Raw genomic sequence first — 12,664 nt, 5'->3', positions numbered from 1 at the left:
AGGAGTGAAAAGGTTGACGGTTATTTTTAATCTTCCACTGCCTCTACTAATTAAATAAAACTCTTCTCTTTTGTCAGGTAGTTATTTTGATTTATCTACATATTTTAATAAGAAGTATACATATTTAAGGTATATAGCATAATGATTTGATATACATGTATATAGGCTGTGTATATGTATATCGAATCATGCTGTATACCTTATAACATAAGCACAAGCTTCTCTAGAGCAGTGGTTGGCAAATCCGGCCAGCCCCCTGTTATTTTATAGACTACCAGCCAAAGTTTTCTTTGTTTTTTGTTTTTTAATGGTTATCTAAGTACCTATATAATATCCTTAATTTTACCTCTTGGCAAAGCCTAAAATATATGTTGGGCCCCTTTCTAGAGCAAAAAAATTTGGAATAAAATACATCTTTATTTCTAAACAACTCTTTCAAATGATGGTATTAAAATGTGTTCACGGGGCTTCCCTGGTGGCGCAGTGGTTAAGAGTCTGCCTGCCAATGCAGGGGACACGGGTTTGAGTCCTGGTCCGGGAAAGATCCCACATGCCACGGAGCAACTAAGCCCGTGCGCCACAACTACTGAGCCTGCTCTCCAGAGCCCGCGAGCCACAGCTACGGAAGCCCGTGCACCTAGAGCCCGTGCTCTGCATCAAGAGAAGCCACCGCAATGAGAAGCCCGCGCACCGCAGCAAAGAGGAGCCCCCGCTCACTGCAACTAGAGAAAGCCCGTGCGTAGCAACGAAGACCCAACACAGCCAAAAAAAACAATGTGTTCACAACTAAAATTCTGTTTCCACTCAAAAAGGTTCAAATTGTATTTTACCATTTTAGTAGGATAAAATTATCTGTCAAAATAGCCATTTGCTGAAACGGAGGTCAAAGGGCCTCTTAATCAGAGAATAAGAAATACCTTTCTTTTAAGAAGAAACCAAGAGTTTCAAAGATTTGACAAGATATGTATTCTAAGAAATATTTCTCATGTACTAATTTCAACAAATAATCAAGGAGTGTAGATTTAAAGAGAAACAATCTATACTCTAATGTCAAGAGCAAAGCATTTTCAGATTTCCCAGACATAAATAAGGCAAAGGCATTTATCACTGAAATATGGAAAAGATGATATTTAAGACTTTGTTTGCGAGTCGATAATTTGAAATTCTTAAAAGAAGCAATAAAGTTTGCCATCATGTGCTCTTCTTTGTGCATTAATACGAATATGAAATATTATTGATACGAGCCTGTCAGCAAACTTTCCATTTCCAGCTATCAAGGGAACCCTTTTCTTGATTGGAAAATTACCTATTTAATTATTTAGGAGTGTAATGGCATAATATTTACTTGAAAGTTTTTGAGAATAGTAGGCTGTAGTCAGTATTCATGAGCAAGTCCTGAGGGCTTTACTAAGGAAAAAAGCCTTGCTTTCTGTTTTGTTGTTGTTGTTTTATATTGTAGTCTACCATTTTGTTTAGCCACTTTTTTTTAAAGCAATTTGATGACTTATTTTCCGTATTTTTCTCTATCTCAGTTTAATTTGCTTGTTTTACAAAAATATGACTATATAGTACATATAGCCTTTGTTTTCTGATTTTTCATATTATTGCGTATTTATTTTTTCCATGTTAATCATACGTAACAATTTTTAAAAATCAGCTGTAGTCACCATGTTTTACATTACATCCTCAGACCTTATTGATCTTCTAGCTGAAAGTTTGTACCCTTTTACCAACATTTCCCTCTTTTATACCTTAGTATATTAAACATGATTATATCTTATTCCACTTAAGAGCCTTTTGAGGATCTGGCAGACTCTTTTGGTCATCATTTTGAACACTAGCTTATCGTTGCAATGCAGCTATGTAGACCTCCCAGCGCTTTTAGAGTACCAGGTTTCAACTAGCTTTTCGTCTGAACGGAAGGCTGCACATAACTCAGCATGAGCCTGAGAAGTGAGCACTGAAGAGTCCCTGGCCAAGTCCCTGCAGCGGGGCTGCTCTAGGCATTTTTGCTACCTCCACAATTCCTGAAGTTTGGCACATGATCAACTTGGGCAGGTGCGGGAGTTAGGATCTGTCAGGAGATAGCGAAAGCAACAGAATCAATCCTGCAGTGGACTGGGTCAGCGATGCAGCCTCTGAAATGTACGTTTATTCTCAGGTGACTGTCTATTAAAAAATGGGTGGGTTTGGGGGTCATTTGTGTGAGAGTGGGATAAGAGACAGGATTTCAAATGGACCTGGAAGAATGTTTCTGAATGCTGCTTGTTTTTCTCTTTAACTCATTAGTAGAAGAGAGTTGGAAGATACTCTAAGGAAAATAAGTCAGTTTATTTAGATATGGTATTTCTTTCACTCTGAGGAATAACACATTAAATATTAGGCAATATATTTTACTAGTATAGATGTGAGGAAGATAATTCCTTTTTATGGCAATAACTGCCAATATTAAAAACTATTGTCATCGCCTGTTTTAAAACATTTCATATGTGGTTTAAAGAAGTCAAAATGAACTAAAATCAGTTCTTTTTTTTTAAAGTATTACAGTAAGAAGTAGCAAAAAAATTTGAAGTCTGAGATAGTATTTATATTCTGATTTGGTACTTATAATAAAAGGTGTTTACTGAGACAGAAAATGAACACAAATAAATGTGGGTATTGAAAAAAAACAGAAAAAACTGTCAAATATGAGGAAGCTAGAGTGAAGTGATCTGAACTGAGCCAGAAATAATGACATTTTGTGTTTTAATAATTAACTAAGGAAGGTTTTCAAATCTCTTCTCTAGATTGGGCTGGGAGGGTTGGTCTGGGAGTTGGAGTCTGGGTATATTTTCATTTAGTTAAATTTTTCTGTGACTTTTTTCCCCCAGTGGTAATTGGGACAGTATATACAGGTAAAAACTACGAAAAATTCACAAAACTGAGGTCTGGATTCAGCTCTGACATTTAGTAGTTACGCATGCTTCAGCAAGATCTTTCACCTCTGAATTTCTCTTTCCTCAGCTATAAAGTCAGGGTTTTAGACTAAACCTTTTAGGTACTTCCCTTCTTGAAACACCAACTAAAACAACCGTAAGGCCTATCTGTAGAAGATAGGATAACTCAATTATGGTATGTCCAGATAATAGGTTACTATGCAGCTGTTAAAATAAATGAGGTAAGTCTATAAGTACATATGGGATATAATTCATTTATTCATTCATCCAACAAATTTTGAGTCCTGTATGCCAGGTGCTGTTCTTTTTTTAAAATTTATTTATTTATTTTTGGCTGTGTTGGGTCTTTATTGCTGCGCGCGGGCTTTATTTGCGGTGAGCAGGGGCTACTCTTCGTTGCGGTGCACGTGCTTTCTCATTGCGGTGGCTTCTCTTGTTGCGGAGCACAGGCTCTAGGCACACAGGCTTCAGTAGTTTTGGCTCGCAGGCTCTAGAGTGCAGACTCAGTAGTTGTGGCACGTGGGGTTAATTGCTCCGCGCCATGTGGGATCTTCCCAGACCAGGGCTCGAACCTGTGTCCCCTGCATTGGCAGGCAGATTCTTAACCACTGCACCACCAGGGAAGCCCCAGGTGCTATTCTTGGTGTTAGGAATACAGAAAAGAACATACAGACATAGAGCTTACATTAAAGAGAGAGAGATCAGACAATAAGTAAGTTTGTTTATTAATAAATAAGTTAATAAATATCATGGGGTCAGGGAGTGATAAATGCCATGAAGAAAAATAAAGTACTTTCTCTGATCTCTGAAACATGGTAAGGGGAAAAAGAAGATATGGAATGTATTTGGGCCACTACTGTTAGAATTTTTTAAAGACTGGGTGTAGGTTGCCCTTGAAGATCCGGGTATGGTGTACCTCTAGAGAGAGGCTTACTTTGCATACCCTTTGTGCTGTTTTTTTCTTTTTTTTAGATACGTGAGCATGTATTACTTAAAAAGCAAAAACAAAAACCAGACAACCAATTCCTTAGTGCTGTGGGGAAATTTTTTTGATGATATATTTTACATGCTCTAGTCCAATCTGAACTTTTTTGGCTAAGTGTGCTACTCTTAATCTGTGTGTCCTGTGTCAGTAATGCTAAGATAATAAAGTTTTTTGGCTTTTGATTTTATCAGAATTTTCTTTTTGATGTATACACTTTTGTGTGTGTGTGTGTTAACTTTCACAATGATAAAATTTAAGTTTATATATAGTTTTCTTTAATATGTTTCAAATACCATGAAAAGAAAATCTGTGTAAAAGTTCTAAATTTTTTCATAAGGACAGCTTGCTTACTCCATGTCTTCCTTAGATAAGAATTAAAGTTCTTAACGTCTTGTTTTATGTGTCCCAACTTTTATTTCAGTTTTAGTATGTTTGCTTTTAGGTTCCAAATATCGATTGAACTTGGAGAACTCAAATGAGGTCACTTCTTTTTTTTCCCCATAAAAAAATCAAAATGCTAAGCATCTTTTCTGATTTTTATCTCTGTTCTTTTCTAGTTGGATGAAAAATCTGACAAACAATATGCTGAAAATTACACAAGGGTGAGTATCTAAATTCCTAAGGAAATTAAGTTCTCAAGGTCAATAACTTACTGTCTACTATTTTATTCTTGATTTTACAACAGTTTGACTGATGGAGCTACTCTTCCTCTCTTCATCTACTTCCTGTCCTTGACCCCCAAATTCCTCTGTGGTTGAATCATGTGAAGCACTGGGAAGAGAAAAGACACTGCATTTTATTTCCTTGAATGTCACCTCTTAAACTTTTGGCTGCTCTTTTGATTTTCATTCCTCTAGAATTTAATCCTTAGAAGAAGCCATTAAACACTAAAAATGAAGAAGTGTCTTTAGGAATGGTGGTGACAAACTCTGAGAGTTTTGTTTTTTTCCTATTATAGATAAATAATTCTTCAAAGTACAATAAAATAACTCCTTTCTAAGAGTTGCTTTGTGTTTAAAAAGTCTCTAAAAATATTTCTTCTAGAAATATTTTTAGAAAGTCATCTTAGGGAAATTATCAGGATTAATTTTGTGCTATGCCCCCAAAAGGTGTACCAGTTCTATCCAGCAGAAATACAGTGCAAGCCACAAATGTAAACCACATATGTAAGTTTAAATTTTCTAGCAGCCACACTAAAATAGTAAAAAGAAACAGATAAAATTAATACAAATAATATATTTTATTTAACCCAAATGTCCAAAATATTTAAACATAATCAATATGAAAACTTATTAATGAAATATTTTACATTCTTTTTTCCACACTAAGCCTTCGAAATCTGATGTGTATTTTACACCTAAAAAAAAATTCTCAATTTGGACTAACCACATTCCAAGTGCTCAGTCACTGCATGTGGCTAGTTGGCTGCTGTATTGAATAGCACAAATCCCTGCCATTTATTAATTCAGTAGCATGATGTCGCATTTAAATTCACTGTGGGAAGAGCAGTCTAAATTCATAGTGATACACGGTATTGTTGCTGTCAGCTGCAAATAGTTATCTCCAACTTTATCAGCAAAGTATTAGGAAAAGAAAAGATTCTAAAGAAGCAGCTTCAGGAACTAAATAGGAGGACTGCTAATTAGCATACCAACTATAACATTCTAAAACTGTTTAAAATCAAGCTGATGTACTCACCCCAGTGCTGTTTACAATACAACAAAGATAAACTTAGAAAACAGACAACTCTCACACGAACCATTTCCTTCTTAGTTATTATGAACTCTAGATTCCAATAAAGCAAGCGCACACAGTTGTGCTTAGTATGCCTGGGCCTGTCTCTGGGTACCCTCTCCCCAAAGCCAGTCTAAATTGCCTGTAGATTGCATTCGGTAACTTCTTGTCCACACTGTGTTAGATCTCTCCCCGCCACCCTGGCCCACTTTTAGTTTCCACAGCAAATATAGTTTTAAAGAAACAAGACTTAAAAGTGCCATATTTCTTTTTCTCTAGCCTTCATCTCGAAATTCTGCCTCAGCAACAACCCCTCTAAGTGGAAACTCATCCAGACGAGGAAGCGGGGACACCAGCAGCTTAATAGATCCAGACACCTCATTAAGTGAATTGCGGGTAAACCGCGATTTTTGGTTTGCTTTTTATAAACAATTTTTTGGCTTCTTTGTAGTCTACTGGAACTATTTAACATTTAATGTGTCTTGGTAGGAAGAAAAAAGTATGGTATGAGTTCTTTAAAAAAAATTGGTAGTGCAGTTCAAGAATGTGACTAGGGTCTGAAGGGAAGGAGATTAGTTAATTCTTCCATTCTCTTTCCTGAACATTTGATGATATTGGAATGAGTTCTGCTAATTTACAAATGCCAAAAAAACTTTCTAATGTATATAAAAGTAATTATCTCAAATAATTGGCCATATTTTAAGTGGAAAATATGTGGATGTACAAGGAACCAGATTTGGGGAATTATTAGTCTTTTGAGCTGTTATGGTGTTATTTGGCTGCCTGAATACAGTTATCTCTCAGTGTTTCATGATAAGACAAGTATAATAATATTTGGGATGACAGAAATACCTGAGTAATGTAAGCTCATTTAACCCATTAGTTGAGTCTCCATTCTTATTAATAACCCTTTCAAAATGTATTTGAATGTCTATTTGCTGAACATGCTCTTTTTGAGGAATGAGGGAAGGGCAGTAATAAAAATTGCATTTATTCATTCGTTCAGCATTGTTGAGCACTTGGCCCCACAGAGTCAGGCAGTAAAGCACACTTTGGACTTAAGGAGTTCGCTGTTTCATAGGGAAGACAAATGGATATAAACCAGTAAAACCAGGTGGTGTGATGCCATGGTAGTAGCAAGAATAGGGCTGTTAAGGGAATTCAGAGAAGCATCATCTAAATTAGACTAGAAGAAGACATAAAAAAAAAAAAGGCTTTTCGGAGGAGACAAGGGGTGAAGGAAGAATAAAAATTAACCAGGCAAAGAAGCTGAAGGGTGAAGGCTTTCTCAGATAGTTAAATTCAGAGAACCACAAGATTATCTGTATAGCAAAGTTGCCAGAGGGTAGGATGAGAAGTGAGGATTCGTAGTGGGTGAGAGAGAAGGCTGGAGAAGTAGTGATGGGCCATATCACAAAGCACCTTGTGTGGCAGGAATTCAGGTTTACCCTGACAACTATGGGGTATTAAATAGCAGAGCAGTACTATCTGACTTGCATTCCTAAAGATTGACCACAGACTGGAAGAAGCATTGGAGGCAAGGAGAAGAGTTACCCTGTGGTTGAACAATGGGGATGAGATGAGCAAGTCAAAACTGTGATGGGAGAAAACGTAGGCAGCGTGCTCTGAAGAGAGTATTGGAGAATGGAAGTTGTTTGGTCAGTAGAGAGGGAGAGGAAGTTAAGAGGTTTTTGTGTTCTTCTAAAGGCAGCATTAGTTGTTGTTTTCATTGGTTGGATTGAGCCAGTAGAGAGAGACTATGAAGGTTAAGGAAGGAGAAGGGGTAGCTGACTGAGAAAGTGCCCGAGTGGGTGCAAGGAATGTCCAGGGATCAGAGGGATGGAAGGTGGCCGCCCCTTCCCACTGACGCAGTAGAGGAGGAGGGAGGGACCAGTGGTGACTGAGTAAGATCATGGGCGGGGTAGGAGCAGGAGTCTGGCTTGTGAAATGGGCAGCTCGTAAAAGTGGGCTGAGGGTTAGGAGAGGGCGAGGAGGTTTGGAACAGCGGCAGTGGCACTGCAGAAGGAGGCCCAGGTCAGCCTGGCTCTGACTTTGAAGGGGTCAGTGTTATTGAACTCTTCCTAAGTACCAGGCGTAAGCACAAGGGTGCAAAGTTGAATAAGCTTAACTCTTGCCTTTAGGTGCTATTTTCTAGTGGGACAAAAGGATGGGGCATTCCAGCCTCAGACTTAGCTTGCGCTCACTGTTTACTTGTATTTCTTCTTTGAGAGAACAACCTACTTGAAGGAAATGAGATTTTTGTATCCTAGCATTTGGCTCCTAATAGGCACTTGATAAATGTCTGTCGAATGAACCAATGAGTAAAAGGCAAACCTACCAAGGAGGGAATTAAGGGGGCAGGGGAAATGTAATACAGAAACTCTGTGTAATGGGCCTTTGATAATTGATCCTGCCTGTAATTGTACAGTTATGTTCAGGGCCCTGTAGCAATTATTTCCCCCCTAAATCAACCATCCAGAATAGACCTCAGGTAGCAAGGTCAGGTACAAGGGAAACAATATTTTCCATTTAAAATTTGACCTGCTTCACTTTTCTTATAAGGATTATGGTAACATTCGGAGCAAAGGCTTTTCTCATCATTTAAATAATGTCCTCAGGATAGACTCTCTCATTTGACATTGTGTTTAAAATATTTGTTTAATACCCCTCCCTTTACTTATCTTTCTCCCAAATTAATTGTGGTCAGTAACCAAGTCATTGAAAGACAACTTTGTTCATATCTAGTTTTACATTTTTAAAAACTTCTGCATGACTCAGTAAAATCTTCAGCTTATAATTAATTTGCTACATACTTTACTAGTTCTCGGTGGAGTGTTATGCTAAAAATTATTTGAATGATTGATACAGTTTTTTAAATTGTATGTTAAGAAATGTTATAACTTATATAGCTTTTGTACACAGCCCCAGCCCCATTTGCTAATGTTTTTTCCGCAAGAGTTAATGTCAAGGAAGTATTTGATATGTTAGATTGATTACTCCAGGCCTTCCCCAGCCCCACCATCACCTGCCTGTTTGCCCCTTTTAGCAGTTTGCAGTGGCAGTTATGTTTGTGTACCTCAGTTTCTCTGCTTTTAGTCTGGAATATGCAAAAGTAATTCACATTTTCATCTGAATGCTTTGAGACTTTGTGTGTGGTTTTATGCAATGGTTCATTCCTATGTCCTGCAGGATATCTATGACCTTAAGGACCAGATACAGGATGTAGAAGGGAGATACATGCAGGGGCTTAAGGAACTAAAGGTATCAGGGCCCATTCTGCAGCCCAAGCATGTTCTCTGTACGCAGAAGTGTTGGTAATGGTGGTTTCACAAATTCTATTAACCCCACTGCACATAGCTTTACTAACAGTGTTTGTCTTTCAAGCATGTGCTTAACCTGCAATGCATAGGAAAGACGAACTTCCAATCTCTGCTTATGTTTAAATGTGTACTGTAGTTTTTGGAATATTCAGGAAAAGCTATTATGCCTTACAGTTTTTAAACCTTATAAAATACTTACGTATCCCTTGTGTCTTAGCCTTACAGAATTGAGTTGGGCAAAAACCTAAAAAGTATTCTAAGAATATTTTTTATTGAGAATTAGACCTTAAAATTCTTCCAAGCTAAATGAAAGAGCATTGCCTGTTTCTGTCACCAAATTCAGTTAGTATTAGGAGTAGAAGGAAGAAGCATCTAAGAGAAAGAGCATTATTATAAATATTCCTTCTGGAGGAAGGACCCTGAAGCGTGAGGACTGTGTTTTCTTTTTGTTTTGATTTTTTTACACACAGATCAAAAAGGACTACACAGATTCGGTGCCTTAAAGAACTTGGAGGTAAATTTAAATGGGCCTTATTTTTTCCAATCGAGGATGGCTACCAGTTTTCACTAGAAGTGTCCGTGTGAGGCAGACATTTTAGTTGTAAATGGCACTTGATGATCATGCTCTTCCCTATGTTTTCTTATGAAGTTCAAACCTAATATTATGAATTACTGTAAGTTTCTCTGAATACATGTGGGTCCCTATTTGAAATAGAAATACACACCAGGCCTCTAAAAATGCGTAAGCAAGGCATTCAGAAAGGTGACTCAGGATATGCGCAAAGGACGCAGTGTAGACCTAATGGTCAAGGCTTTGCTCAGCCGTCCAGCATGATTGGACTTAGCCCAGCTACCAGCCAGAAACTTCATGCAGGTGATTATGGTCCAGAAGGCATAGGACCAGAAAGGGTGGGAAGGCGTATGGAGGGCGCCCCCGGGAAGCCTGGACGCTGTCGACAGCAGTGTGTGGTTGTCGGTAAACATCAGGAGGATCCCAGAGTTAGTGAGCTGATGTGCTCAGTTCGTCTTACTGCTCTCATCTTCAGGATTTAATCCCCCTTTTAAGGCTTTAGAGATATGACTTGGAAATATCTTAGATCAATGGAACAAATCCAGTACATTCAATAAATACATTCATTTTAAAGTCTCATACGTAACATAATGTATCAGGAAAGCAAGTGATTCAAAGGCATTCTTACTCGTTTTTTATTTTATTTTAAACATTTTCCCCTTACCTTTTAGATCTACCATTTATTTCATTTTTTGAAGGATACAAAAAACAGATTAACCTTATTTGAGACCCTGAACAGATAAGTCCCCTTTTCTTAATTCATGGTTAGTGTATAATTGAACTTGACTTCAAATTATGTTAATCCTTGAAATGACTCTTTTAAATGGAAGAAAAAATCTTTTAAAAAATTATCTGGTTGGTGGTCAAAGCATGGTGGTGTGATGTATCTATATTCTATTTAAAAAGGATGCTCGGTCATTGCTTATGACATTATTCTTAAGTATGTCTGCCTTTGAGGTGCTTTTTCCCCCCTCTACCCTCCCTCCGCAGTCACCTGGGTCTTGTTAACACAGGTTGCTGGGCTCTGCTCCCAGATTTTCTCATTCAGTAGGTCTAGGATGGGGTGGTTGGAAATTTGCGTTTTTAGCCCCAGGTCCCAGATGACGCTGCTGCTTCTAGCCAGCACCTACGCTGAATGTCGCTGCCCTGGACACGTTTAAGTAGAACTCATTTCTTATGGGTGTCACTGTGTGAGCTAGATTCAAATCATTCAAACCACCTTGAGGGAGTTTGCTGGCGGTCCAGTGGTAGGACTCCGAGCTTTCACTGCTGAGGGTTCAGTCCCTGGTTGGGGAACTAAGACCCTGCAAGCCGTGTGGCCAAAACAACAACAACAAACTACCTTGACACTTAAGTTTAAAATAGTCTTCTGTGGTCTTTGGTTTAAAGGAAAAAGTACACTCCATACATTTTATGTCAGTTTTATTGTGTTATATATTGTGTCCTTGCAGCTACTGCTTGAACTGTCTTAGATTCTGGTGTTCATGCAGTCATGCCCCATTTTGTATGGGACTGAGTTGTGAGGAGGACTCTTTTTTTTTGCTATTAGTCTCTGAGATGGATCAGAATCATTCTAAATTCTGCATTGTGTTAAGTTACCTACTGTATTTGAACCATTATACAGTTAACTGGGCTTATGTTCTTTATTTTGGGTGTATTTGTTCTCAATCATAATATAAATCTTGCCTGTTAATACAGTCCTGGGTTGTGAAGAATTATTAAGTGTATGCATATGTGTTTGTGTATGCATATGTGTTTGTGTGTATCTTTATTGAGATATAAATCACATACCATAAAATTTACCCATTTAAAGTGTACAATTCAGTGGGGTTTTTTGCATAGTCACAGAATTGTGCAACCATCACCAATTTTAGAACATTTTCACTACCCCAAAAAGAAACCCCATACTAATCAGCAGATGTTTCCCACTCCTCCACTCCCACTCCTGCACCTAGCCCTGGGTAACCACTAGTCTGTGTTGTCTTTCGTGATTGGCTTTTTACTTAACATAATGTTTTCAAGATTCATCCGTGTTATAACACGCATCAGTATGTGTGTGTATATATACGTATACACACACATATGTATACATATGTGTGTATACATATATGTACATATATATACATACGTGTGTGTGTGTGTGTGTGTGTGTGTGTGTGTGTGTATAAAATGGCTGAGTAGTGTTCCACTATATGGATTTACTACATTTTGTTTATCCATTTGTGAGTTGATAGGCATTTGGATTGTTTCCAGTTTGGGGCTATTATGAATAATGCTGCTGTAAACATTTGTGTACAGCTTTTTGTATAGACATATCTTTTCATTTCTCTTGGGTAGATTACCTAGCAGTAGAATTGTTGGGTCATATGGTAACTCGATGTTTAACATTTTGAAGTACTGCCAACCTGTTTTCCAAAGCAGCTGCAGTATTTTACCTTCTTCCCAGCAATGTATGAGGAGTCTAGTTTTTTCATATCCTCACCAGCACTTACCTTGTTTCTCGTTTTTTGATTATAGCCATCCTAGTAGATCTGAAGTAGTATCTCATTATGGTTTTGATGTGCATTTCCCTAATCACTAATTATATTAAGAAAGTTTTTGTATTCTTATTGTCCATTTGTACACCATCTTTGGAGGAATATCTGGTCATATCCTTGCCCATTTTAAAATCGAATGATGTGTCTTTTAATTATTGATTTCTAAGTGTTCTTTATATATTCTGGATACAAGTTTCTTATCAGATGTAAGATTTACAAATATTTTCTCCCATTTTGTGGGTCATCTTTTTACCTTCTTGGTATTGTTTGTAGCATAAAATTTTTGATTTTGATAAAGTCTACTTTTTCTTTCATTGATACTTTGGTATCGTATCTGAGAAACCATTGCCCACTCCAAAGTCATGAAGATTTACTCCTGTGTTTTTTGGGAAGGGTTTTATAGTTTTAGCTTTTAATTTAGGTCTCTGATCCATTTTGAGTTAATTTTTGTGTTTGGTGTGAAGTAAGAGTCCAACTTTATTTGCTTGCATGTGGATCTCAGTTGTCCCAACACCATTTATTGAAAAAACTACTCTTTTCCCACTGAGTTGTCTGGGCACCCTTGTCAAATATCAGTTGAT

General features: G+C 37.6%; 1 protein-coding gene across 29 annotated transcripts in view; it reads left to right on the top strand.

Annotated features, from left to right (window-relative positions):
• The window catches only part of LRRFIP2 (LRR binding FLII interacting protein 2), a 101,767-nt gene that overhangs the window by 48,580 nt on the left and 40,523 nt on the right, over window positions 1-12,664 (top strand). For 20 of the 29 annotated variants that reach the window (XM_082348524.1, XM_082348522.1, XM_082348519.1 and 17 more), the window contains 3 exons: window positions 4,479-4,523; window positions 5,935-6,051; window positions 8,845-8,916. In XM_082348524.1, the coding sequence (XP_082204650.1) occupies window positions 4,479-4,523; window positions 5,935-6,051; window positions 8,845-8,916 (234 nt within the window). The remainder of the gene's footprint in view (window positions 1-4,478; window positions 4,524-5,934; window positions 6,052-8,844; window positions 8,917-12,664) is intronic. The other 9 variants (XM_082348526.1, XM_082348523.1, XM_082348521.1 and 6 more) reach the window with 1 other exon arrangement.

Source organism: Balaenoptera borealis (assembly GCF_965194805.1).
Source record: "Balaenoptera borealis genome assembly, chromosome: 12".
NCBI lineage: Eukaryota > Metazoa > Chordata > Mammalia > Artiodactyla > Balaenopteridae > Balaenoptera > Balaenoptera borealis.
This window is presented reverse-complemented; position numbering and strand designations above follow the sequence as displayed.